Genomic DNA, 23,287 nt, shown 5'->3' on the forward strand with positions numbered 1-23,287 from the left:
TTTCCAGCACGTGGACTAGTATTGATTTATTTTGCAGCGTCTCCAGAGGCTTCTTCAAGGTTAAAATGTAGACATTGCATGTTAGGCTGGACTAAATACTGGCAGGAAAACACATTTGGCTCTTTTAATTGGAAAAACACACTCCTTTTGTCACCCTGAGGCCAAGGCTCTGCCACAGCAGCACGAGGAGGGCAGGGCAATGCACACCAGTGCGAGATGCTCTGGTTCACACTTGCTTGGGGGATTCAGTGGGGGCACAAAGGTCCCCACAACCAGCTCTGGGGTCCCACCAGGCCCAGAAAGCAATTCCTCCAGGGAAGGTTGGGGCCAGCAGCCATCCCAGGTGGGGAAGCTGGGTGTGAGCCTCCTGCTGACCAAATTTCTGCTGTTTTTAGGAGCCACCATGGCCAAGCTCTGTCCCAGCTTCAGTTTTGCCTCTGCGAGCAGCTCCCAAACAGCACCAGGAGCTGACCAGGCTCCAAATGCTGGTCCCCAGCAGGGACTCATCCCAAGTGGAGATGCTCCACACCAAAAGCAGGAGAGACTCACACATGCCAACCTCAGATCTCGCTGCCCTGTTTTCTGTCCATACATTTACAACAATTATTCAGCTGGAGAAGGGGATGGAAAAACAATTCTTCATCCCTAAGAAGTACTTTTACATCCTCAGAGTAATTTCCAGCCTCTGTGCTGCTCGTGCCCGTTTCTTTGGCAGGTTGAGGGGTTTGTCCCAGGCCACTGAAGGAGGCAGGGTCAGGGTGGCTGCTGCTGCCACAGGATCCCCATCCCCGTCATTCCCGAGCCGGGAGCGACTGCGTGCAGCCAGGCTGGAGGTGGGGAGCTCTGCCGGGAAGGTACAAGCTGAGGTTTAGAAATCATGATGTGTGAATTGAAATGGGAAGCAACGGATCTCGGGAATCACCGCAACTGCTACAAGGTGTTCCTGAAGCTGTCAGCAAGCCATCTGCCCGCTCGCCCTGGGTAAACACCGCCCCAGCCAGCCCTCCTCGCAAAAACGGGAAACTCTGGGGTCCCATGGGGTGAAACCCTCCGGGACAGCAGCGTGGGCAGGGTGGGAGCGGGAGGAAAGGAGCCCTGGGGTGTGCGGGAGGAGGGAGCAGCGCTGCCCTGGGGCTCTGGAGCGGAGCCCTGGCTGCGCCGCTCGCTCCTCGTAACTCATCGCGGAGACACCGCCGTGGGGAGCCCGTGCTGGGCCCGGCCAGCAATTTATGGCTCCAGGGGAAACACGGCAGCCGGGCTGGGAGCAGAGCAGAGCAGGGAGCAGAGAGCCCGGGGTCAGGAGGCTGAGCGGCTTCTTTGGCTCAGCCTTGGCTGCGCTCCCCGTCCGTGCCACGCTCATCCCAGGGGAGGGTGAGGAGGAGCAGGGCAGCGCTGGAAAACCTGCCGTGCTCATGGCACAGCTTGGACAGCGGGGATGTCACCCCTTCCCGCGGGGACACGGGGTCCGGGTGTCATTTGTGTGAGCTGGCACAGCCGCGGGGAGGTGGCCACGGGCTGGCCCCGCTCACAGCCCCAGCACAGGCGGGTGGCCCTGGCTGAGAAAGGCTGGGTGACCCGGGATGTGGCCCTGGCTGAGAAAAACTGGGTGACCCGGGATGTGGCCCTGGTTGAGAAAAGCTGGGTGACCCGGGATGTGGCCCTGGCTGAGAAAGGCTGGGTGACCCGGGATGTGGCCCTGGCTGAGAAAAGCTGGGTGACCCGGGATGTGGCCGTGGTTGAGAAAGGCTGGGTGACCCGGGATGTGGCCCTGGTTGAGAAAGGCTGGGTGACCCGGGATGTGGCCCTGGTTGAGAAAGGCTGGGTGACCCGGGATGTGGCCCTGATCAAGAAAAGCTGGGTGACCCGGGATGACACGGGCGCGTCAGAGCAGCCCCAGCAATGCTCCCGATGGGTCGGGGCTGCAGCATCGCTGCCAGCCGCAGGGCAGGAGCAGGAGGAAGGGCCCGTGGCTGGGACAGACCATGGGACAGGGTCTGAGCGGCTTCTCAGAGCTCCTCAGGGGCTTGGAGTGCAGCTCTGCTCAGTGCTCCCAGCCCTGTGCTCCAAAACCGTAAATCATGCTGTGCCTCAGTTTCCCCTCTGAGCAGGGGACAGTGGTGCTCTTGTCCCCAGAGAGATGAGCTGAGTTTTGGTATATTCTGGGACTGGGTTAAGTGAAAAAAAAAAGCAAAATTGTGGAATTGTTTTTGCAAAACTTGTGCCAAAGTCCATCAGTGCCTGGTGCAGCCATGCAGGGAGGAGTGAGGAGGGTCCCAATTTTGGGGCTGAGCCCCCTGGTCATGGATGCTTGGTCCATGTTAGCCTGAGTCTTCCCACAGTGCCAGCCAGCACTCTCAACCTTCCCCCTCACCCACAACTCAAAATAAATACTGAGTGAACATGACCTTGAGTGTATAGTCTAAAGCTTTTAAAACTCTCCTCTAATTCTTTTAACTTCCCGCACATCTATCCTCTGCACCAGCCTCCTCATTTCTCTTTCTCTACAGTAAACTTATACCCTTTCTAAAGTGCCCAGAGAAGACGCTGCAGATGAAATGTTGCTTTAGCTTAATTTCCTATTCCTAACATATGCTTTAATTAATGTCATTTGCTTTGATTTGCTGCCAGCATGCCAGTGCAGCACTTCCTTCGTTTTGCAACCCTAACCATAACCTTGTGGGAATGAGGATCAGGTGTTCACGGCTGATTTAGTCTGGTTCAGGGCATTTATCTCCAGCTCTGAGGCTTTTCTGCACTTTGTCGGTGGCACCAGCACAGAGGCAAAACCACAGCGTTCTCCTTGGCTGGAGCAGCTGGGAATGTGTTGTACATGAAGGATGCTGCTATGGAAGGCACTGAGCAGCATTTCTTATCCTCGTTTTTTACACTTTCCAGGTTCAACTCAGAGCAGGAACATGGCAAAACAGGAGAGAGGGGATGGACCCCACTCCAGCTCCTGATTTTTGTGTCAGGATCAGAGAGGACCATCCTGCTTCTGGCTCTGTGCCTGCTCTCCCCTGGACCCCACTGGCCAAGGCTCTTCCTCAGGTCCGTGTTCCCAACCCAGGCAAGCATTTTCCAGCCATTTAACAGCATGGAAATGGATGAACATCATGTGGCAGAGGTGGGGAGTGACCCTGAGGATGTCCCAGAGCAGCCAGGCCAGCCCCGTGACCAGCAGGCAGACCTGCAGCAGCCCCAGCACCTGGGGCAAGGTGAGAGATGCCAGCACAGATCTCTCTGGTGGAGCAGCAGTGGTTGGGGTTTGGGGCCCTTCTGCCTCTTCCCTGCCTGGCTCCCAGATAAGAGCAGGGAATGGCAGGGCCAGAAGCAGCTGGACTCCTTCTGTAGCTGTGGCTGTGCTGAAGTTCAGCGGTGCAAACCCCCGTGGGAGCATCTCCTGCTGTCCCACTGCTCCTGCTTCTTCCCAAATTTCACCTTGTTGGTTTATGACAGGTGCAGACTGATCATGAAATCCCTTTTCCATCCCAGTTCACTTGTTCCCAGTGCATGGTAAGATGCTTGTGTCCTTCCTCCAGCAGGAGCTGCCTCTCCCTCTCTGCACCACCATGTCAGTGCTCTGAGCTGTGGTGTGAGAAAAAATTCCTAATTTGAGAGATCTTTTTCCTTGTCTTCTCCTGACGGAGCCAGCTTGGTCCCTCAACACAAGCAGAAAAGCACCAGTAAACTCTCCACAACTTTGCATAACTGCTTTGCTTGAGAGCAGCTCCTTGCACAGCGGAGCCTGGAGGAAATTTCAGCAATTGTCTGTTCTGGCCCCAAATCACTGGCACTTGTATAGAGCAGGCCTGAAATGGCCCCTTTCCCAGACAGCTCCTTAAGCAAGGTTTTCCTGTCTCTTTATTTAATGAATCTCAGCCATCCTTTCTGTCCTTGCTGGAGCCAGGGGCAGATGCTGCTCCAACATTTCATCCCTCCCCTCTGTCCAGTTACCCTCGTTCTACCTGCAGCAAATTTGGGGTCTCACAGCAAGTCATGTCCCAGGAGGAGGAAATTCCCATCTTCTGGGCCCTATCCCAGTTGGCTTTCATTTCCCTTCCTGTTTGCTTCTGTTGAGAACCTTCCCCAGGAATGGGAATGTGAACTTTTTGCAGTTCTTGTCCCTTTACTGGAGGGGCGATGGCACCCCTGAGGTTGAGCCCTGCTTTCAGAGTAAACCCACTCCTTGGGCAAGGAGGAAAATCCCCAAAATGGAGAAGAGCATTTGTCCCAGGCCTGGCCCTGCCCCACTGCAGCCCAAGGAATGTGTTTCACGTCAGTGTCCAGGGAGTGGGATGGAGGCATGGGAGGGATGTGACTGAGCAGGGAGCGAGCTGCCACATCCCAGAGGCTGGCTGCTGATGTGTGCTGCCCTTGGAAGCAAAACCCTTCCCCAAGGTGGCCCCTTTGCCCCAACCTCCTGCTCCCCAGACCCCCAGAGCTCCCTTCCTCTCTGCTCTCGTCTGCCTCTCACCTCGCCTTCCTCCATCCCGTTGTGCCGCCTCCTCTCCAGCAGCTCCACATCCGGATGAATGTTTGTGCCTCTGCTCCAGCCTCTGCACTCCAGCCGACTGCTCCCACTGCTCCCTACTCCCCTCTGCCCTTTGGAACCCTGGCTGCCTCCCCTTGCTCTGAAAGCCTCACACCCCTAAACCTGCCCGGGGTGATTCAGCCAGGACTCGGGGCAGGGCTGACCCCTGGGGGGGTGATGCACGGCTCTCGTAGGCATCTGGCAAGGATTTAACCCCCTCTGTTTGCTCCCAGCTTAGTGTTTTCTGTTCCCTCCCCATAGCTGCAGTGCTGAGCCCTGGTCTGACCCCCTGCCACGCTGTGGGTCTGGCCCTGGATGAGGGAGAAGGAGGAAAGGTTCCCTCTGGGCAGCACCGTGGGGCACAGGGACTGGCCAAAAGCAGGCTTTGGTGGGGTGTGAGGGCTTGCTGTGCTGCCTGCTCAGGCTGTGGGTCAGGGCTTCTGCCCTCTGAGGGGGCTCTGATGTTTGAACAAGATTGTTTGGCCCCACTGGCCCTGGCTGCTCTGTCAGAGCATCCCACTGTGCCACCCTGGGGGCTTGGGCAGGTTCTATGCCCAGCTCCAGGGCAGAGACAGAGCTGGCAGCTGCCTGCCTTCATTCCCCCCACTGGGAATTTCTCACCCAGACCAGCATTTTCCTCCGTTTACCCTGGAGGACAGTGATTTCCCGTAGCAATAACCTCCTCCTCATCCCCAGCACAAATTGAATAATCACTTTGGGCAGGACTCTCCCAGTGCCTCATCCCTGCAGGGTGACAGATGGATGATGCCAAGGACCCCGTGCAGAGCCACACGTTCCTCTGCCAGTGTCCTGGGCTGGGTTTGCAATACTTTGAGGCAGTTTCTTGCTCTGATTCAAGGCTTAAGACAAGCCTCTCGTCTTTTCCTCCTGCCTGGTGACAAGTGACTTGCCGTGTTGTCACTTGGTGGATTGATGTTATTCTCATTTTTGCCCAGAGCAGCATCACCCAGGAGGTTCCACGTGTCCTCCTCCCACTCACCAAGGTCCCTGCAGGACACGGAGCTGCCCTGGGGCTGCTGTCCCCTCTCCATGCCACATCTGGCTGCCACCCTGACCCACCCCACTGCCCGAGTCCCTTCTGTGCCAGGCTGTCCTCCAGACCTCGGCAGTGCCGGTGACCACCAGGGGATGGTGTGACCAGAGCCCTGCTCTGGCAGGCCCTGCTCGGATCCCATCCCACAGCAGAGTTTGGTGGGTGCAGGAGCAGAGCTGGGGCTGCTGTGGCACTGGAAGCCAGGCTGGAGAGGAAACTCCGTGCTCCAAGCACTGGGCTTTGTTCTCCTTTTATTTTTTAAACCATAATTCCCACTCCAGCTCCATTTATTTGCCTGCTCCCATCCTCCAGCATGTTGTAGCTTTAGGGGCTCTTTCCATTAAAATCAAAAAAGTTATTGCAAAATAGATTGAGCTGCCTCCCCCCTCCCTTTTTTTTTCTTTTTCTTTTTTTTTTTTTTTATGTATGTAAATCTTGAAGTTAAATCGGAGCTTTGGCTGGGAAATAGCACTGGGGACTATCTCAGACTGATGCTCACCAGGGCAGCGATCTCTGGACTATTCATTCTTACAAAGACTTTGCCAAGCCCGTAATAAAAGCTCTTCCTTCAAAAAATGAGCAATTGATTTGAAATGTTAGTTTTTTAGATGCTACTTTAAAAAAATAGTAAGTGAGCATATTAAAAAATAAAAATCCAGAGCATTTGGACAAAATTAGGGTTAGTTTTAAAAATTAAACCAATTCCACAATTGTTAGCTTTTATTTCTAAAATATTTATCTTTTAAAAAATGTCTACACACATGAATATTCGTTTATAGTTTAATTATTTCTGGATACAGGTTTAACATTGCCGGGCTGCATCTTGCATAGCTTTGTTTGTAATTACGAGGGGTGAGTACATTCGGTACGCTGAGATAAAATTAACAAATACCCCCCCACCAAATATTTAAAAACAAACCGGAATATTGTTCTTCGTTTGATTTACCCGGTTCCAGCGGAGCTTGGTGCGAGATTGAGCAGCACATTCGTTTACAAGGTTTTAAAACATTCGTTAAAATATTTACTTAACAGTTTAAAACAAAGCCTTAGAGCCCACAAACGTGCCCAGGTCAGGGAAATACATGTGGATAATTGGGCTGAACGATTTAGAAGCAGAGAATGGCTTGAATTTCAAACCGTGCATATTTCCAATACCCCCTCAGTGTATCTATTTTAGGCAGATCCTCAAGATTAAAGGGCTGCACGTCAGCCCGTATCTTACCCACGCTTCCTTGTCATCGTTTCTTTGCGATTAAATTTTGTGTTTTCCTTTCAGCCTAGAAGTGTTTGGTACCAGTCTCTTGGCAAAAGAGCCTGAGGAATGGAAGGGTAAAGAAATATGACCCAGCTGCTATGCACAATGAGGTTTGTAAGTCCTTGTATGGTATAAATAAGCATATTACACAGTTATTAGAAATTTGGCACTGTCGCTGTTTAGAAGCAAGACTCTGATGCTGTGTAATTCCTCCCGAGTCCATGCATAACTCAGTATTAGCCTTCCATTCTTCCAGCCTTGTTACTGGCCAAATTCGGCAACTTTTTCTCAGTACTCATCCATTCTCAGCAGTGTAAACCGGTGAGTTTTCTCTCGAGTCAGTGAATCTGTGCCAACCCCCGAGGTCGAGGCTCGCTCCTGACTTTCCCCCCGCCGCCCTGCGCCTCACTCGGGGCTCTGAGCGGCCGCCGTCGGGGCCGCCCGGTTCCGTCGGGGTTCGCTTCTCCCCTCGTCTCCGTCGTGCTTGGCAGCTTTTCTTGGGGGGGAAGAGAAGCAAGGTTTCTTTGGGGAAGAGGAGCCACGGAAAGCGCGGCGGCTGCGAGAGCGCTGGAGCATCCCGAGGAACGGATCCCACTCGGGCTTCCCCGACCGCGGACTGAGTGTAACTTTGGAGAAAAGCGACAGTAAACTTTTATTAATCGCCGGTGTTTAGGGCCAAGGCATGAGCGAGCTCGGTGACAGTGATGAGTGGTTTGGAGCGCTGGTCCCTGAAAGCGGGGCTTATCCTCCCACTGCTCCCTTGGCTCGGCGCTGATGAGCCGTGAATAGGAGCCACCCTGCCGTCGGGGATCGGGCCGTTTATCTGCCGGGTGATGACAGTCGGGCCGCTTTCGCCGAGCCGTGAATTGCCGGAGCCTTCGGGAAGCGCCCGGAGCTGCCGCAGCCGGGGGCTCCGTCCGACCAGGACGTTTCACCCCCCGGTGTCGGCCCCGTTCCCCTGCTCGGGGGGTGAGGAAATCTGTGCCCTCCCGGAGGAACCGAGCCCCGAGCCCGCTACGGGCAGGTGCTGTCCGGGCTCAGGGCACGGTGAGCCGAGCCCGGCTGGACTCCAGCGGGGCCGCACGGTGGAAAATGGGCCCGACCGCACCGCTGCAGCATCCCCATGCGCACCGACGGGCAGGTCTGAGGCTGGGACGAGGCCTGAGAGTCATTGGGTTTGCTTTAATTAAATCCTCCCCACTCAGGATTGCCCCCGTCGCACTTTTTATTTTGTTCAAGGGGGAAAAAATTGCATTTAACGTCGGGAAGCTCAGGCAGCGGCCGGCATCTCCCCTGTCGTGCCGCGATTGCAGGAGGAAGGGCGGCAGGGAGACTCACCCAGACAAAGCCGAGCCGGCGGTACCGGCTGCACAGTCACACCAAAACTCACCTTACCCTGGAGCCCAGCCCCGTGGAGCCCGCGGGAGGGACAGAGCGGTCCGAGCGAGGGGCGGGCGCGGTGCCCGCGGCGTGCGGGGCTGGGGCACGGAACCGGCGGGGAACCGAGTGGGGCAGGCCAGCGGCGGGAGCGGCTGAGCCGGGCCTCTCGCTGCCCCTCGGCGGGACGGCTCCTCACCCCCAGCCCCTGCTCGGGCCCTCGGTCCCCGCTCGGTCTGTGAGGGGACAGCACGGTCGCAGGTCCCCTCTCGCCCCGGCCCCGTCGGGGCCCGCCGAGGCCCGGTCTCACCTGCCCCATCTCCTGCAGGTTCCGCTCGCCGCTCCCAAGCTCGCATCCCCCGGCCCGCTCAGATCCCTTTTTTTTTTCCCCTCTCTTTTTTTTTTTTTTTTCTTTTTTTGGATAGGAGTGGGGAAAAGGTTCATTACGAGGTTGACCCCACTTTACTTTTTATTCTGCTCCTGTTCCCAATTTCGGCACCACGTGACGGTGGGAGTGAGTTTGGGTTTAAATTCACTTTCAAGAAAAGCCCGATAAGAGCCCTGGCCCCGCAGCCCCGGCGGCCCATGGCGGGGTCCCTGTGAGCCCGGCGAGCGGAGCCTCGGCGCCCGCCCGGGACCCCCGGCTCGGGTAAGGGAGCGGCGGGGATGGGCAGGGGCTTGGGGGGCACAATGCAGTGCTGAACTGGTGCTGTCGCGATATAGCACAGGGCACAGCAGTGGAGCTGTCGCGACAGGCACAGTCGGATGTGAGCATCGGCCTAGCGCAGGGAGGGCAGCGCTGTGGGCTTGGTGTGTGTGTGTGTGGTGGCTTGGCGATCGCGACAGCCGAGCTGGAGTGTCCCTTTGAGTCACGACAGCACTCCAGAGCTATCCTGAGCATGCTGTCCTGATTTGGGGGTTCATCGTGGCGGTGGGAGCCCCGAGCAGGGTGCCCGTGCCGCAGCGTGATGGAGCTCCAGCGGGCTGGTGTGAGCCACCCTCCCGAGCCACCCTCACCTCGGGGTGGCCCCGACGGCCTGGCCTCGCCGTCGCTTTGTTGTGGTGGCCCAGCTCCGGCCTGCCCTGTGGAAAGGCTCGGGGCTCTATGTCGCGACATGGAGAGGAGGGGAAGCCCTGTCCTCGTCCCCAGGCTCTCAGGGAGATTCACAACCGAAGGCAGGCCGCAGGCTGGCGGACACGGACGCTTCGGTTGTGGTGCAGGGTCAGGGAACCCCACGGGGGTTGTGGGTCCCTCCCGAGGCGGGACCCCGGCCCAGGAGTGATCCCGGCTCTTCCCCATCACCTCTCCCGAGCTACCCCGGCTCCCGCCGCGGGGTCCCGCCGAGCCGGCCGCCTTTCCAAGCGCGGCCTATGCCCCCGCTGCAGCCCCGGCCTTGCCCGGTCCCCGGCGGGCAGCGGGGAGCCCCAGGACCGTCGGGGCTGTGAGGGGGCGGTGGTGCCGAGGATGTCCCCTCTCCCCGGGCTCCTCCCGGAGCTACGAGCGGCTCCGCTCGCCGCCAGGCCCGGCGCAGCACCGAGGCAGGCCGGGGAAGGCCGCGGCCGGGTCCGGTGCGCGGGGCCCGGGCGGCCGCTGCCCCCGGCGGTGCCCCCCGGTGCGGACCGACGGGCGGGAGCGGGGCCGGGCCGGGCCGGGCGGGCCGGGCCGGGCGGAGCGGGCCAGAGTCGGTGTAAGGGGATGTGATTGACAGCGGCAACGTCAGCAACAGGAGGGGAAGGAAAAGGGAGGGGGGGGGAGACAAAGAGGGAGGGAGTCGAAAGGCCCCAAACTGGATCTTTATGGAACATTTTCCGCCGAGATCAAGGGAAAGTGAATCCGCGCAGCGGGGGATGCTCCGCACGTCGCTGCCATCGGGGGCCGCGGAGCCGCTCCCGGCCTGAGCGCCCCGCGGATGCCCTTCATGCCGCAGCCGCCCCCAGGCCAAGCCCGGAGCCCCCCGCTGCGCCTCCTGCCCCTCGGCCGGCCGTGTGAGTTCCGGGGTGCGGGGGGAAGGACGGGAGGGAGCTGGGGGTGCAAGGGTGAGGGGGTCCCTGCATCCCGCCGAGCCCCGGCCTGGGCTGGGACACCGCCGCCAGCCTGCCCCGCTGCTCCCTGCTGCTCCCCGCCAGCCAACCTGCTCCGTGCCGGGAGCACCGGTCCCGGTGCTGGCCTGGAGCTTTGCCCTGGGGCTTCGCCGCGGACACCTCCCACCTGTGCCCTCCCGGTCACCCGGCTCCGCTCTGCGGTTGGACGCCGGGAAACATCCGCGCCTCGGCCGGGCTGGGGCCGTCCCGAAACCCCGAGCCGGGCGGAGGGACCAGTGGAGCTCTCGGGGCATTGAGCCCCTTACCGTGCTCCCCGCTCGGTGCTCCCTGCCCCGGGGACTGCAGCTGGTCACTGGGGTATGTGTGTCCTCTCGCACACAGCCGGGCTGGCTATCCGGCTCCTCGGCGGCAGCTCTCCCTGGAATTCTGGTGCGGATGGAGCTGGGAGTCCCAGCCCTGCTCTCACCGGAGCTCTGCTGAGGCTGGAGTTTGGGGTGCCAGTCCCGCTCTCCCTGGAGCTCTGCTGGATGTGCAGTTCGGGATCCCAGCCCCTCTTCCCCCTGCACAGCCGCTGTCCCGAGAGCGGCTCGGCCTCGGCGGCTCGGGGCAGGGAGCGGGGCTGCGGGCCGGGACAGGAGCGCTCCCTCGGGGACCAGCGCCCGTTTCATTCCCCGGACCGGCACCCCGCATCTCCTCGGAGCTGCTCCCCCTCCGCGCCGCCGCTGCCCGTCCTTCTGTCTGTCCGTCTGTTCGTCCGTCAAGCGGGGCGGGCGGCCGCGTCCCTCCGCGCTGTAAAAGTCGGCGTTGATGCGCGGCAGCCCCGGCGGAGCTGTCAGGCCTTATCTTTATTGGCTTTTCCCAGTCTCCGTCCAAGTTTAAGAGGGGCCCTTTTATCTCGGAGCCCAGCACTCCCCCTGTTTACACCGTCCGGCTCCGCCGCAGCGCTTCGTCGCGGAGCCCCCGACGGGACGGGGCAGAGAGACCGAGCGGGCCGGGCTCGGACGGTACCGGAGGGGAGAAAGGATCGGGGCTGGGGGGCTGCGACCACATCAGCCATGAGCTGCCCTGGCCTCAAGGGGAGCGCAGCCACGCGTGGGTGGCTCTCCTGTGGGGATCGGAGGGCCCGGCCCGGCTCTGCCGGGCACTGCGGCTTTCCCCGGGGCCCGCGGTGTCACATCCCGGTGTCACCGAGCGAGAACGACCACGGGCCGGGCCGGGAGGGCCTGAGCTCGCAGGTGGCCGTGCCCAGGGCTGGGTGAAGGGGCAGGGGGTGGATGTAGCCCCCTGTGCCTCGAGCTAACGTTGCGCCTCTTTCCCCCAAGGAAATGCTCCAGGAGAAAAGCCTGTCTGAAACCGAGGAAGGGTTTCCAACAGCCCCCGCTCCCGGCCATGCGGACACCTCCGCCGGCTCCCCCGTCCTCGGCGTAGCCGGGGGGAGCAGCACGCCGCTCAGCAGCCCGCAGCTCCCCGACCCCGAGCAGGTACGCTCCGTCCGAGCCGCCACCAGCCCGGCCGCCACCGCATCTCCCCCGGCGAGAAAAGCTCATTTTTCTTCACTTTTTTATTGTTATAATTTTGTTTTCCGACTTTGGTGCGTAGGTCGGTAAAGGGCGAATCCCAGCACTGAAAGCCGCCGCTCCTCCCGGAGCTGCGGCCCGGCGGGGAATTCACTGGGGGTTTTCCATCTCTAAAATAAAACGGAGCTTCTGTGCCTTCGCCTCGCTCCTCTGCGATGTCCCCAGCATCCCGCGGAACACACAAAACTCGGCCCTGGATGCGGATCCGTTGTCCCCGCGGCTGCTCCTGGGCCCGGTTTTTGGGAGGCTTAGGGCGAGTCTACCCCAACAGATTTTTTTTCCCCTAGGAAAAAGAAAAAAAAAATTAAAGAAAAAAAATTCCATTTAGCCGCAGTGTCCTGCCTGGTTGTGAAAGTCTGCAATTAAAACCGGCCTCCGTTTGTTTCTCTTATTTTTGGCAAAGGGCAGCGGAATTTTTGAGACTCCATCCTCCTCCCGCACAGGCTGGTGGCTTCACCCGGAGCCTCGGCTGCAGCACGGCCCTGAATGTCCCCAGCCCCAGCCCTACCACTGCCCTTCCCAGCCCTTCTCACAGCTTTTCTCCATCATTTCTTGCTATTCTCATTATTTAATTTTTTTTTTTCAGACAATAGAAAATATCAAAGTCTATCTACATGAGAAGGAGCTATGGAAGAAATTTCATGAAGCTGGCACGGAAATGATAATAACCAAAGCAGGCAGGTTAGTGAAAATTCCCTGCAAACATGTATTGCTTCTGATCTCTGTGAAATGTCCTGTTTGCCGAGACTGGGTTTTGCAGAGCTGCCACAGTCAGCGGCATTTTAAAAATATTATTGTGATTGAAGATTCGGGTAAAATAATTTTTTCGGTGTAAACTGTTCATGTGTTTGAGCGTGGCAGTAGGAATGTAGATGTAAGAAAATGTTGTGGAGTCGTTTGGAACATTTAGTCCCGATTCTCTCTGGTAATGATTTTTAAAAAAATATTTTTAAATTAGGAAATTATGATAATCGTGGTGTTGTTTTTGGTTTGGTTTGGTTTGGTTTGGGTTTTTTTCCTACAAAGCAAACCCCCTTCCCTTTTCTGTGCCCTGCACTAAGACCTGTGCTGGAATACTCTGCAGCAAAGTTTTAGCAATTTGAACGTTCTTTTAATCTCAAAAATGAAAGACAATCGGGTGCCACTTCTGGATTTAAAAAAAAATCTGTTTTCCCTTGGAAACAAATAGTTATTTTTATAAAATCAGTGTGTACACCCAGGGAGGGAGATCAGAAGCTTCAGTTGCCCAGAGAACTCAGCTCTGCATCTGCTCAGGGCTCCTGTCCTGCCCGGGCTGCTCTGGTGATGGCAGAATTAATGTCAGAAAATGAAGAATCAGAATTAAACCTCAGACCATCACTGGCTGGGGAATCAGATAATCCCGAGAAAATTAGCAGGGTGTCACTGTGGGCACCAAAGTATCTGCGCTTGGCTTCTGTGGCAGCGGGCTCACCTCGCTGCTGCTGGGAACGGAAAATTGAGGAATTAACATTTAATTCCAGCCCAGCTGAGTGGTTCTGCCGTGCCCTGTGACTGTTTTTTTACACCGTACTAGCGAGCTGTGCATCCAGACACTCGAATAACGGGCAGAAAACAGAGAGAAAAAAACTCATAAATAATTTCGGTTTTTATTTCTCTGTGCTCTCTGACCCTTTGTGCTGAGCAGCCGGGGATGCTCATGGAGTGTGTGTGTGAATTTTCTCCCGTTTGCTGCTCACACTGTGAGACCCAGAACCCAACCCTCGGCACGGGATTTTTGGGATTGATGAGCGCTTTCCCTCTGCTTTCCTCTGTCCCGGCAGTGCTGCTCTGTGCAGCAGCTGCTCCGTGTAGGAAGTTGGACTCCAATAAGCAAAATATTCCCATTATTCGCCCTGGAGAGGGGTTGTATGTCCCGGGAATATTCCATTTATTTGCAATGTGGCTGTTTATGGAGTGATGGTGCAGGTAACCGTCCTTTTCACACCTTATTTTGGTGTGTAAAACCTCAGGGCTTGCTCTGCAGCGTCTGCTGATGGGAAGAGCCGGGTTCGTTTGGATGGCTCTGCTCCCTGAGTCAGCTCACATGAGGGGATCAAGACCTCCGATATTTCACCCTTAATTTATAGTATGTGAGTGTGTCTGTGAGGAGATGTGTAATATCTGTACCAAATTCTAGACCCTAAGCATCCCAACCGTGCACGTTATCTCTCTCTAAGTCCTAACGGGGCTTGTTTAAACAGCTCCATATGGACGGGGCTCAGTCCCACATTCCTTGCAGAATGCACCTTCAGGAGGTGGGATGGGGGGATAGACCACGAGATGTACAAAAATTTCGTGTTTTTTAAGCTACTCGAGCTAAATTCTCCATTTGCGAAATTCAGTGCGGCGCCATCGAGCTAAAAGAATTTAATTAAAAAAAAAAAAGTTTTAAATTTTAAAAAATAACGGAAGAAGTGGCTGAAATGCTGATGAATAACACGGAACAAAAGAACCTTTTTTTTTTTCAGTGGGTTCAGTTACAAATGGTGTAAAAACACAGGACTTTTATGGGTGTTTTTAGCAGCGAGGCGCAGCCCCGGAGTCCCCGCACCGCCGGTGCCGGACCCGGCTCGGTCCCCCCGGCCCGGGCTGGGCTCTGCCGCAGCACCGACAGCGAAATTACCCCAAATAATCAACATGAGAACGGCCGAAAAATGGAACTGAAATGCCGTGGTGCCTCGAGTGTCGGTTCAGAGCCGCGCCACGCGTGGCCGTGCTGAGGGCAGGGCAGAGCTGCAATCTGCTGCTAATCCCCATGCAAAGGACAAAATGAAAATTATTACTTCATGCAGATTTTATTTTACCCGAGCTATTTAAATAGAGAGTCGCAATAATAAACCTCCTCTTGAGCCAATTAAAAAAACGATGGTTAATGGAGATTTGCGTGCACTTGCATTTAGCATTGGGGGGGTGTGGAAAGAGGGAATGCGACTAATTGCAGGCACTAATCAGGACTCTAATCCCCCTCCCAGCAGGCACAGAGATGCCCCTGAATGCCGTTAGTTAAAATCACTTAAATGTAGGTCCGTCTGACCTCAAGGGGCACAAACGAAAAGAAATGGAAGTCAGATTTTTAAATTTCAAACAACAACAACCAGAAAAAGAGAGTGACTTTAATGACAAGTTCACTCAATGGAGAGGAAATGTAAAGCTCAGCGGAAGCGTTAATTCCATGGCGATGGTGTAAAATAGCTTTTTTGTATAAACAAGGCAAATATTGATAACTTAGTTGGGGGGAAAGGGGGAGTCATTTGTTTCGTTCTTTGTAGAGCTCCACAGAACGAGCCAACTATAAATTATCGAGAATTTAGGGCTGAGAATTACTTTAGGGGATTATTACTCCCTCTTAGGACTGATCTGTAGGAGATATTAGGAGAACACAGCAAGCTCAGCATTGAAATAGAAATCATGTTGTTGCCAAGAAAGTTTGATTTATAAAGTGGAAACATCTTTAAAATGCGCTCGCTATCTTTTTAATGTCCGACTGCTTCATTGTGGGAGGGGAAAAAAAGAGATTATTTTATATTAAAAGGATCATCAAAAAGATAAGTTTATGTTAGCAAAGTCCCCTGAACTTTGGAGGAAAGCGCTGGGATCCCTCGGAGCGCCCGTGGCAGCGCCGGCAGGATGGGAGCCGCTCCATCACTCAGAGCCTTCCTCTCCTTCCTCCGCTTTGAGGTTTGCTCTAATTGCGGATTTCTCCTCCGGAGGATTATCTGCTGATGGTTTTAAAAGGCTGAATGTCTGCGCTGTCCCCGGAGCGCTGGGTACCCTCGGAACCGGGGGGAACGAGAGGAAAAGCGGCCACGGGTGATCCCTCCAGGCAGAGCCCATCTCCAGGGGTGTTTTCAGGGCAGGTTTTTGGGGGGCAGAGGGGATCCCGTTGTTTGAGCAGCCCCGCTCCCCTCTCCAGCATCCCGGTTCTCATCCCTGCTCACAGCACGACTGGGGCGATTTTCAGGGATGGGGGAATGAGCCCAGCACCACAGCGAGCTGTGAGTGCTGCTTTTGGAAAGAATTGTCCACAAACCCTCCCGTGTGTGTAAAAAAAAAAAAAAATATATATATATATGTGTGTGTGTGTGTGTGTGTGTGTTCAAACAAAAACCCCTCCAAAATCAAACCAACCAACAAAAAAATCCCTCAAAAAATATTTAACCAAAATATACCCTAAAAACCCCCGCTGCTAAAGCTCCAGCCAGTCAGATCCTATTAAATGCAATTAATCAAATCAATCTAGATGCTAATAAAGGCACGGGGTGTATTAGAGGATGCAGATGCAGCTGCACATCTGGATTCCTCCCCTGTGGCTTTGGGTGCACACCTTTCCTGCGGGGTTTTAGGAATTCCACACTTGGGAAATTGTACGAGGGGTGGGGAAAGCAGAAAGCAAATGAGGAACTTCATTATAAATCTGGCTTTCCGATTCCATCCTCTCACTTTTATGTGCTATTATTTAACTGAACAATTGTCGATTTTTTTTTTTTTTTTTTTTTTTTTTTTTGGTGGCAAACCATTCTTTGTGAAATCTCATCTTTCAGACTTTATTTCTGCTGGAAGTTAATCTTTTCTTCTGCAGCCTTCCTGGCTCAGGATTTCTTCTTTCTGTTAGATTATTTATTTAGCTGTTTCCTAGGTTTTTCCCCCAAAGTACCAGTCTTTGCAGCATTGCAATTTCTAGGCAGGTATTGCCAAGGACAAACAATTTGATAAAGCTTTTGTTTCATCAGTAAAAAATGCCAGTTCACAGGATGTCTGGTCTCATTTTTGTGAACAGTTCCTGGAGAGAAAATAATGTTTCATTTCTCTGTGGTGGCAGAACTGTCCCTGAGATGTTACAGGAGGCTCCAGATACGGAATTTGAATTTTGGTTGGAGTGCAGGATGTGCACAGGTACAAAGCCAGCTTTGGTCTCTATGGCAGCAGGTTTTAAGGAGCATGTATAGGAAAATACTGCAGAGGAAAAAAAATAGAATCAATAAAGTATCTTGCATGTGCAGAAAAGACCCAAATCCTTTTTAGATATTCAAGTTTTATTTAAAAAGTAGCTTATTTCAGTTTAAAAAAAAATCTGTTCCTAATCAACTTTAGTAAACCAAAATAAAACTAGTTTTTAGGACATCAGGGTCTGAAGAAGTAAAAATGCTTTGGCTAAGCTGGTGCAGCTTTCCTGTGTGAATAATCCTTTAAAAGTTAAATTTTCCATGGCTCTGCAGGGCATATGGATGCCCAGTTCTCATTACAATTAAAGGGAAATATTTGTCCAGAATCTTTTGAGGCAGTTACAAGAATTTCTGCTGATGGTTTTTGATCCCAAAGCAAACCTTAATATCCGAGATCAACAAAGGAATGTGAGCCGTCAATTTAAAACATGGAAATAAAATAGATATTTGAGGAATGTTTGATCTGCTTGCTCCTAAATTTGGGGTGCTGGAATTATCCTGTTCAGGCAAACTCCTGCTTTTAGAGAAAAAGTAGAGTGAGCTCCAATGGCTCTTGGCTGTGCTGCCAAGGTTGTCTGCAGCTTTGGCAAGGGAGACAGAGCTTGTGCACACTGAGAGGGTAGGGATGGCAGTTTGGTTTTTAATGCACTTCTCTCTTCATGCAGCCATCCCTGCTTTTTAAAAACATGGGATGCTCACAGTTAAAGGTGCTCCCGAAGCTTTCCCTGCTTGTCCTTGTGCTGGAGCTCTGTCAGGGTGAGGGGAGGCTTTGCTCAAGCCCAGATCAGCTGGGGAAGGTCCCGAGCATTGCTGGGGCTCTGCTGGTGCCTCGAAGGCTCCGGGACACCGGGGCTGTGGCTCCCCCAGAGCCGAGGCTGCCTCGGCTCCTCCCTCATCCCACTGCCGAGGGAGCTGGGCTGGGGAGGGAGAAAACCTGCCCTGAAATGCTGTAGGTGACCATGCTCTTCTCTCTGAGGCACCTTTGTGCTGTGCCACTGGTGCTGCTGGCATCACCTCTCCATCCTCCTGCTCATTGGGACCTTCTCTGCTCAACTTCAGCTGCAGCAAAATGGGAAGCAACCCATGGCCAGGAGCCTCAAGTCACCATGGGGCAAAGAAAGGAAATGTTTCTAGACCATGAAAGAACCATCTAGCTAACCAAGTTCTCAAGTATGTGAGAAACAATGTTTTATTTAAAAATTAGATGTGCTAGCCAGAAGGAAAAAATACAACCTCGCCATTCCAAAATATAAAAATCCCTTAACTGTCTGACCTTCTCATCACTAGGTCATGGTCCTGCCACCAGATAAATCTCTCCTATCTGACCATAGACTGAGAGTTCAATGTTGCTTGTGTTAGTGACAGTGAATTTGGGGCTGAAAAATGAACTACTGATGAGAACTCCTGTTGAACCTGTATTGTTTGTTATTCTGAGGCAAGGATCTGGCATGGGCTAATCCAGCACTTCAAAGTTAACTGCTCTTACTTTGTATACAGAGCGTCATAACGGAGTGGCGTGGGTGATAAGAGAAATAAGGGACTGAGGGTTAGGATACACTGGGAAAATGGGACCCTGTTGAAAAACTCTTTGATCTCTTTAAAGTATTTTCTGAAAGCAAGAATCTATCAAAAAGGAAATGCCATTTAAAAGGCTAAAAGAAACAGCTGACATCCCCAAATTTGTTTTAATCTGCCCTGGAGAATATTATTTTTAAAGATGCGTTAAGTCGGTGGAAGAAATACTTGTCAAAAGAAGGGAAATCAGAAAAAAACGAAGAAAGGTCATCAGAATGGAGACACAGTTCTTGAAGCCTGTGCACACCATTCTTTTCCCTCCTAACAATGAAGACAAGAGAAGCCTCCTCAAGCAGCCATGGCCAATTCTCCAGAAGAATTTGGGGCCACATCAGTCGTTGCCAGGGATGCAGGTGTGTCACCTGCCTTGGTGCTCTGAAACCATCCCTGGAGGCATCTCAGCGTGCCCTGCAGGTTCTGAGGAGGTGGTTGCCCAGCCATGACACGGCTTGTTAGCCAAGATGTTGAGTGAGCAGCTGTTTTCTGATCCTTTCACAGCCTGACCTGCCACAGGCAGCACCTTCCCAGCAGCACAGCACGGGAGCTTCCAAAAATCCAGTCACTGCTTTACTTGGCCATCCCAAAAGCAAGGATTGTAACATCTCTGCCTGTCTTTGGAAACCTTTGTCTTATTGTCTTAAAAAATAGGATTTCAGCTGCTGAGCTGCTGAAGTGCTTGAGGATGTTTTTGCAGGAGGAAGGAAGCACTCAGTAGTGTCTGAAGGAGCATCCACACCTCAGGGATGTGCAGTGAGCACCAATCCACACAAATCCATGGGCTTCAGAGAGCCTTTGGTGAGGGCATGGCTGGAGCTGCTCAGGTGTCCTGGTTCCATGCAGTTTTCTCTATGGAAATGCTGTTTGAATTCCCTGCTTACCCTGTGCTGCTCAGAGACATCCACAGGGACTTCAGGAGTGGTGTTGGCATTAAGTGAAGGTCAGATCAAATCCTGGTGAGCAGGAGGGTGGTGAGGGTTTGTTGCTGATGTGCAGCCTGGCACAGCACAGTCACTGCTCAGATGAGTATTGGAGCTCCTCAGTCAGCTCTGATTCTCTCCACTTTTCTGTTTTGCTGTCCCCTGCCCAAAAGATAAGATTTTGCTGGACAGGATCAACCAGACCTGCTCGTCTGGGGGTTAAAACACACGTGAGATGCCCACAAAGAGGCCAAGCCTGGAGAGCCTGAAAGGCTGGGAACTGCTGCCCCAAAGGAAAGCAAAACTTTCCTCTTATCGCTCACTTCCAAATCCAACCAGCCAATTACACATCAATTAAACTTTGTTTGAACATAATAGAAGCTTTGGCTCCATGTCAGCAACTGCTCCACGGTTAAGGGGATTGGATAGTAATAGTATAAATAAATAAACAAGAGATGCTTATTCTAACAGTTCATTTTAAAACAATTTGTGAATATCATGTAGAGATAAAATGTGCCTAGCATAAACTTAGCTAAGCAGTGACTGCTTCATTATCAGAACAAATAATTCACTAGCACATCATCTTTGAAGCTTGGGAGGCCTGTGGAATTGTGCTGCTTGTTTATTTTCCTGGCTTTTACTGGTTTTGCTGCATTTCATCTGCAGGGAAGGGTTTAGCTGGTGCTGTGGCATTGTGGTGCCAAGCTCTGGTGATGCCAACCCTGCTCCCACTGCCTACAGTCCCCAGAGGCAGGCACAGCCCCTCTGCCCTCCCCAGGCATCACCCAGGAAATCCCTGTGGGATTTCAGTGCCATGTGGGGTGTCCTGCTCACACAGGAGGCACCGCAGCCTTTCCCTCATGATCGCCTTCTTTGAGGGTGCCTTTATTTTGTGAACATGAAAACTGATTTAAGTTTAGCCCTGTGAGGAGCAGTGAGAACTGCTGCCATGGCACAGCAGCACTTTGTGCAGGGGTGGGACAGGAACGCGCCTGAGAGCCACCAACAGAGCCACTAAATCCAGCAGAGAGCTCAGAGGGGCACACGAGCCCCTCAGGATAGGGCTGGGGAGCCTGGATACTCCCTTCTGCTCTGGCTGGAGCTGGAGGGAGGGAGAAATGGGTTGGAATGTGCCTAAAACTGGAGTGCTGTCAGTTCAGGTGTTTTGCAGGAGAGGCTGTTGGGGCTGGTGCTTGTGCTGAGTCCCTTCACTCGGGTGCTCCCAGGGCTCGTGGCTGTGCCTGGGTGGGCAGGGGAGCTCTGGGGCTGCTGGTGGCTCCCTGAGGGGCCCTGCTGCCTCCACCTAAGGTGTGCTGCTGGGCTGGACACACACCTGGTGTGATTTCAGAAAAACGAGTGGAAATTGGTTCAGCGCTGGACATCCCCACCGCAGGGATGGCATTGTCACTGGCACATTCACAGCATTTGCTGCAACCCGTGGACTCTGTGTCCAAACAAGTTTTGGGTCTGAACACAAGATGATGAGGCCAGGAATTGCTGCAATTAATCTCCTGGTGGCTCAAACTTCTCAGCAGGGCTGGGAGTTGCTGTGCTGCGCTTGTGCCCATCACTGAACCTCGCCGAGCTCCCTGTTTGCCCAGGCTGGGCTGCAGCTGCCCTTGGCACAGGAGGTGCCCTGAGAATCAGATGTCACCTGCTCGCACACGCTCCCCAGGAAGCCCCAAATTCCCAGTTTTTGTCCCCAGTTCCTGCGCAGCAATGCTCTCCCCAGCTTTGGAGCCGTGCGGGAAGGAGGGTGGATAAAACAGCGATCTGCCCGAGCCTCGCTCAGACCTCCCACCAAAGCCAAGCTGAGCTTTCCCAGAGCTTGGCAAGACCTTGGCAAGTTTTATTGCAGCACTGGGTGATTTCTGTGCCTCTGCTGGTCCCCGAGCAATGGATGATGAAGCAACCTATTGTCCAGGAGCTGGCGGGAGCGGAGCATCCTCTGCGGAGCCGCCCATCCGCCCGGAGTGCTGTGCCCGAGGGGCTGCTTGTGCAAACCTGCTCTGCTGCAGCTCCTCGTGCCTCTGAGTAGCTCCATTGACCCGCAGTAAATCTGGGGAAGCAGGCAGGTTTTTGGCCCCTTCCCAGGGCTGACAGGACTTCTATAGAGCCACTGTAGGCACAGGCTCGCTCCCAAGCAGGGCTGGTGCAGCTCCACCGGGGTTTTCTGCTCCCTTCTTTCAAATGGGACATTTAATAAGGACCAGGACATGATATTAGGTGCTGTCTCTTGCTGGCTTTTTTTTTTTTTTTTTTTTTCTTTTTAATTCAATCTCTATGACTGCATTTCCTTGGCCCCAGCTCTCGGGTTTGTCATGCCTTCCCACCAGAAATGCACAACCCATGTTTGTATCATATTGCAAAGAGATATTTACTAAATGAGCCTCTGCCAAGGGGTTGAGAAATATGTTTTCATTAAGAAAATTAAACTGACAAGTCCCTGGACAGCACATTAGTCGCATATTTTTTCTTTAAGGCCAAAATGCAGCAGCTAATAATAATGATGAAATGTCCATGCACAGCCAAATTACTAAAATTTACCCAGTGTTTTCCTGGAAAAGAATGCAGAGAGTTGGCAAACTTGGTTGTAGCTGGGTCTGTGGACTGCTGAGTACAATGCTACCACTGCGAGATAGTGAGTGGTTTGCAAGTTAAGCAACACCTTCAATCAGATGTGAGTCCCCATTTGTTATCCTTAAAGAATTTCAGCTGTATATATTATAGTAGTACTTTGGCTCTTTGTATTTATTTTAGAGGGCTATACTAAAGAACATTATAAACTCAGGCATGTCCATGCTATATGAACTCCATATGCTGAAGCTTAATTTTAAATGCCATTAAAAAAGCACTTAACATTTACAATATATCAGTTCAGCTACTTTAGCAGCTTGGATGTTCTACAGTAAACGAAATGATTTAGAGAAAAATAAATTCAGAAGCTCAATGTTATAAAAATCCCCAATGCAGGTATGATAAACTGTCAAATTGTGTCCATCTCATTTCTGGATTTTAATAATTTTCACCTCTTTTTTTTTTCTTTTTTGTTTCATTTTTAAATGCCATTTAAAGCATTTAAAGACCTAATTTAAAAAAAAAAAAATCTTGGCATTCAGATTGGATTCCTTATACAATTTTTTTCAATGTGTGAATTGGGCTGTGTATTCACAAATTGAAATGTCCTACTGTATTTACCCAGGTGCTTACCTGTAGGAGGACAAGGTTAAGAGGAGTGCAGAGTTTATGAATGAAAATCAAAGAGGGACATTGGTAAACCACCCCTTTTTAGTCCAGGCTAATTACATGGTAAACATCTGGAATTTATGCAGGGCGGTTAAAAGAGTCAATTGAAAGGATTTTGAACAGGGCCCATTTTGTTGCTTTCTCCCCAAGCAGCGACAAAATGGTGCTGCAGACCTGGACCAGCTCAGGAAAAGAGGGATAAAGTGGGGGACAAAGTGGCCTTGATGTCTGATGGAGAAATGACATCAGGATTTGGGCCCATCTTAATTCACGCAGTTAGAAGGAGTCCAGGATGTGGCAATTCTCATCCTCCATCGGCGGCAAGGAGAACTCTGTGTCCTGCCTGCAGGGCTGTGCTCAGCCAGCTTGCTCTATTGACTTGGGTGTTTTTACTGGATGAGGAGGAGGTGGGGAAGATGGAGCCAAGAAAATAGTTACTTCTGAGGATGTGAAGTGCCTAATCCTGCAAATCCTGGCTGCTGACGCGGCCTCGAGGGATTGGGAAGCCCATGGCAGTGTCAGTATCCATTAGCGCCCTCTCCTCTGGATTGCAAGGCCAGACTGTGATGGAATCTGCTGTTTTCACAGCCACACAGCTTTATAAAAGGTGTTATTTAATGTCATTTAATCCCTTTAGGTCTGTGAGACATGTAAATGTTCTCTGGTGATGCTCTGGGTTATGGGATGCTCTAGTTTGGTTGCTGAAGCCAGTGGGACAGGCACATTTTGGTGGGAAGCCCTGCCATGC

The 23,287-nt window shown here is 53.0% G+C and overlaps 1 protein-coding gene across 1 annotated transcript in view; it reads left to right on the forward strand.

Moving 5' to 3' along the window:
- Positions 1–11,585: 11,585 nt before the first annotated feature.
- Positions 11,586–23,287, forward strand: part of TBX4 (T-box transcription factor 4) — a 30,938-nt gene continuing 19,236 nt past the window's right edge. Inside the window, exons 1-2 of the mRNA XM_033077922.2 lie at positions 11,586–11,741; positions 12,424–12,518. Coding sequence (XP_032933813.2) covers positions 11,586–11,741; positions 12,424–12,518 — 251 coding nt within the window. The remainder of the gene's footprint in view (positions 11,742–12,423; positions 12,519–23,287) is intronic.

This window comes from Catharus ustulatus, chromosome 22, assembly GCF_009819885.2.
Source record: "Catharus ustulatus isolate bCatUst1 chromosome 22, bCatUst1.pri.v2, whole genome shotgun sequence".
In the NCBI taxonomy this organism is placed as follows: domain Eukaryota; kingdom Metazoa; phylum Chordata; class Aves; order Passeriformes; family Turdidae; genus Catharus; species Catharus ustulatus.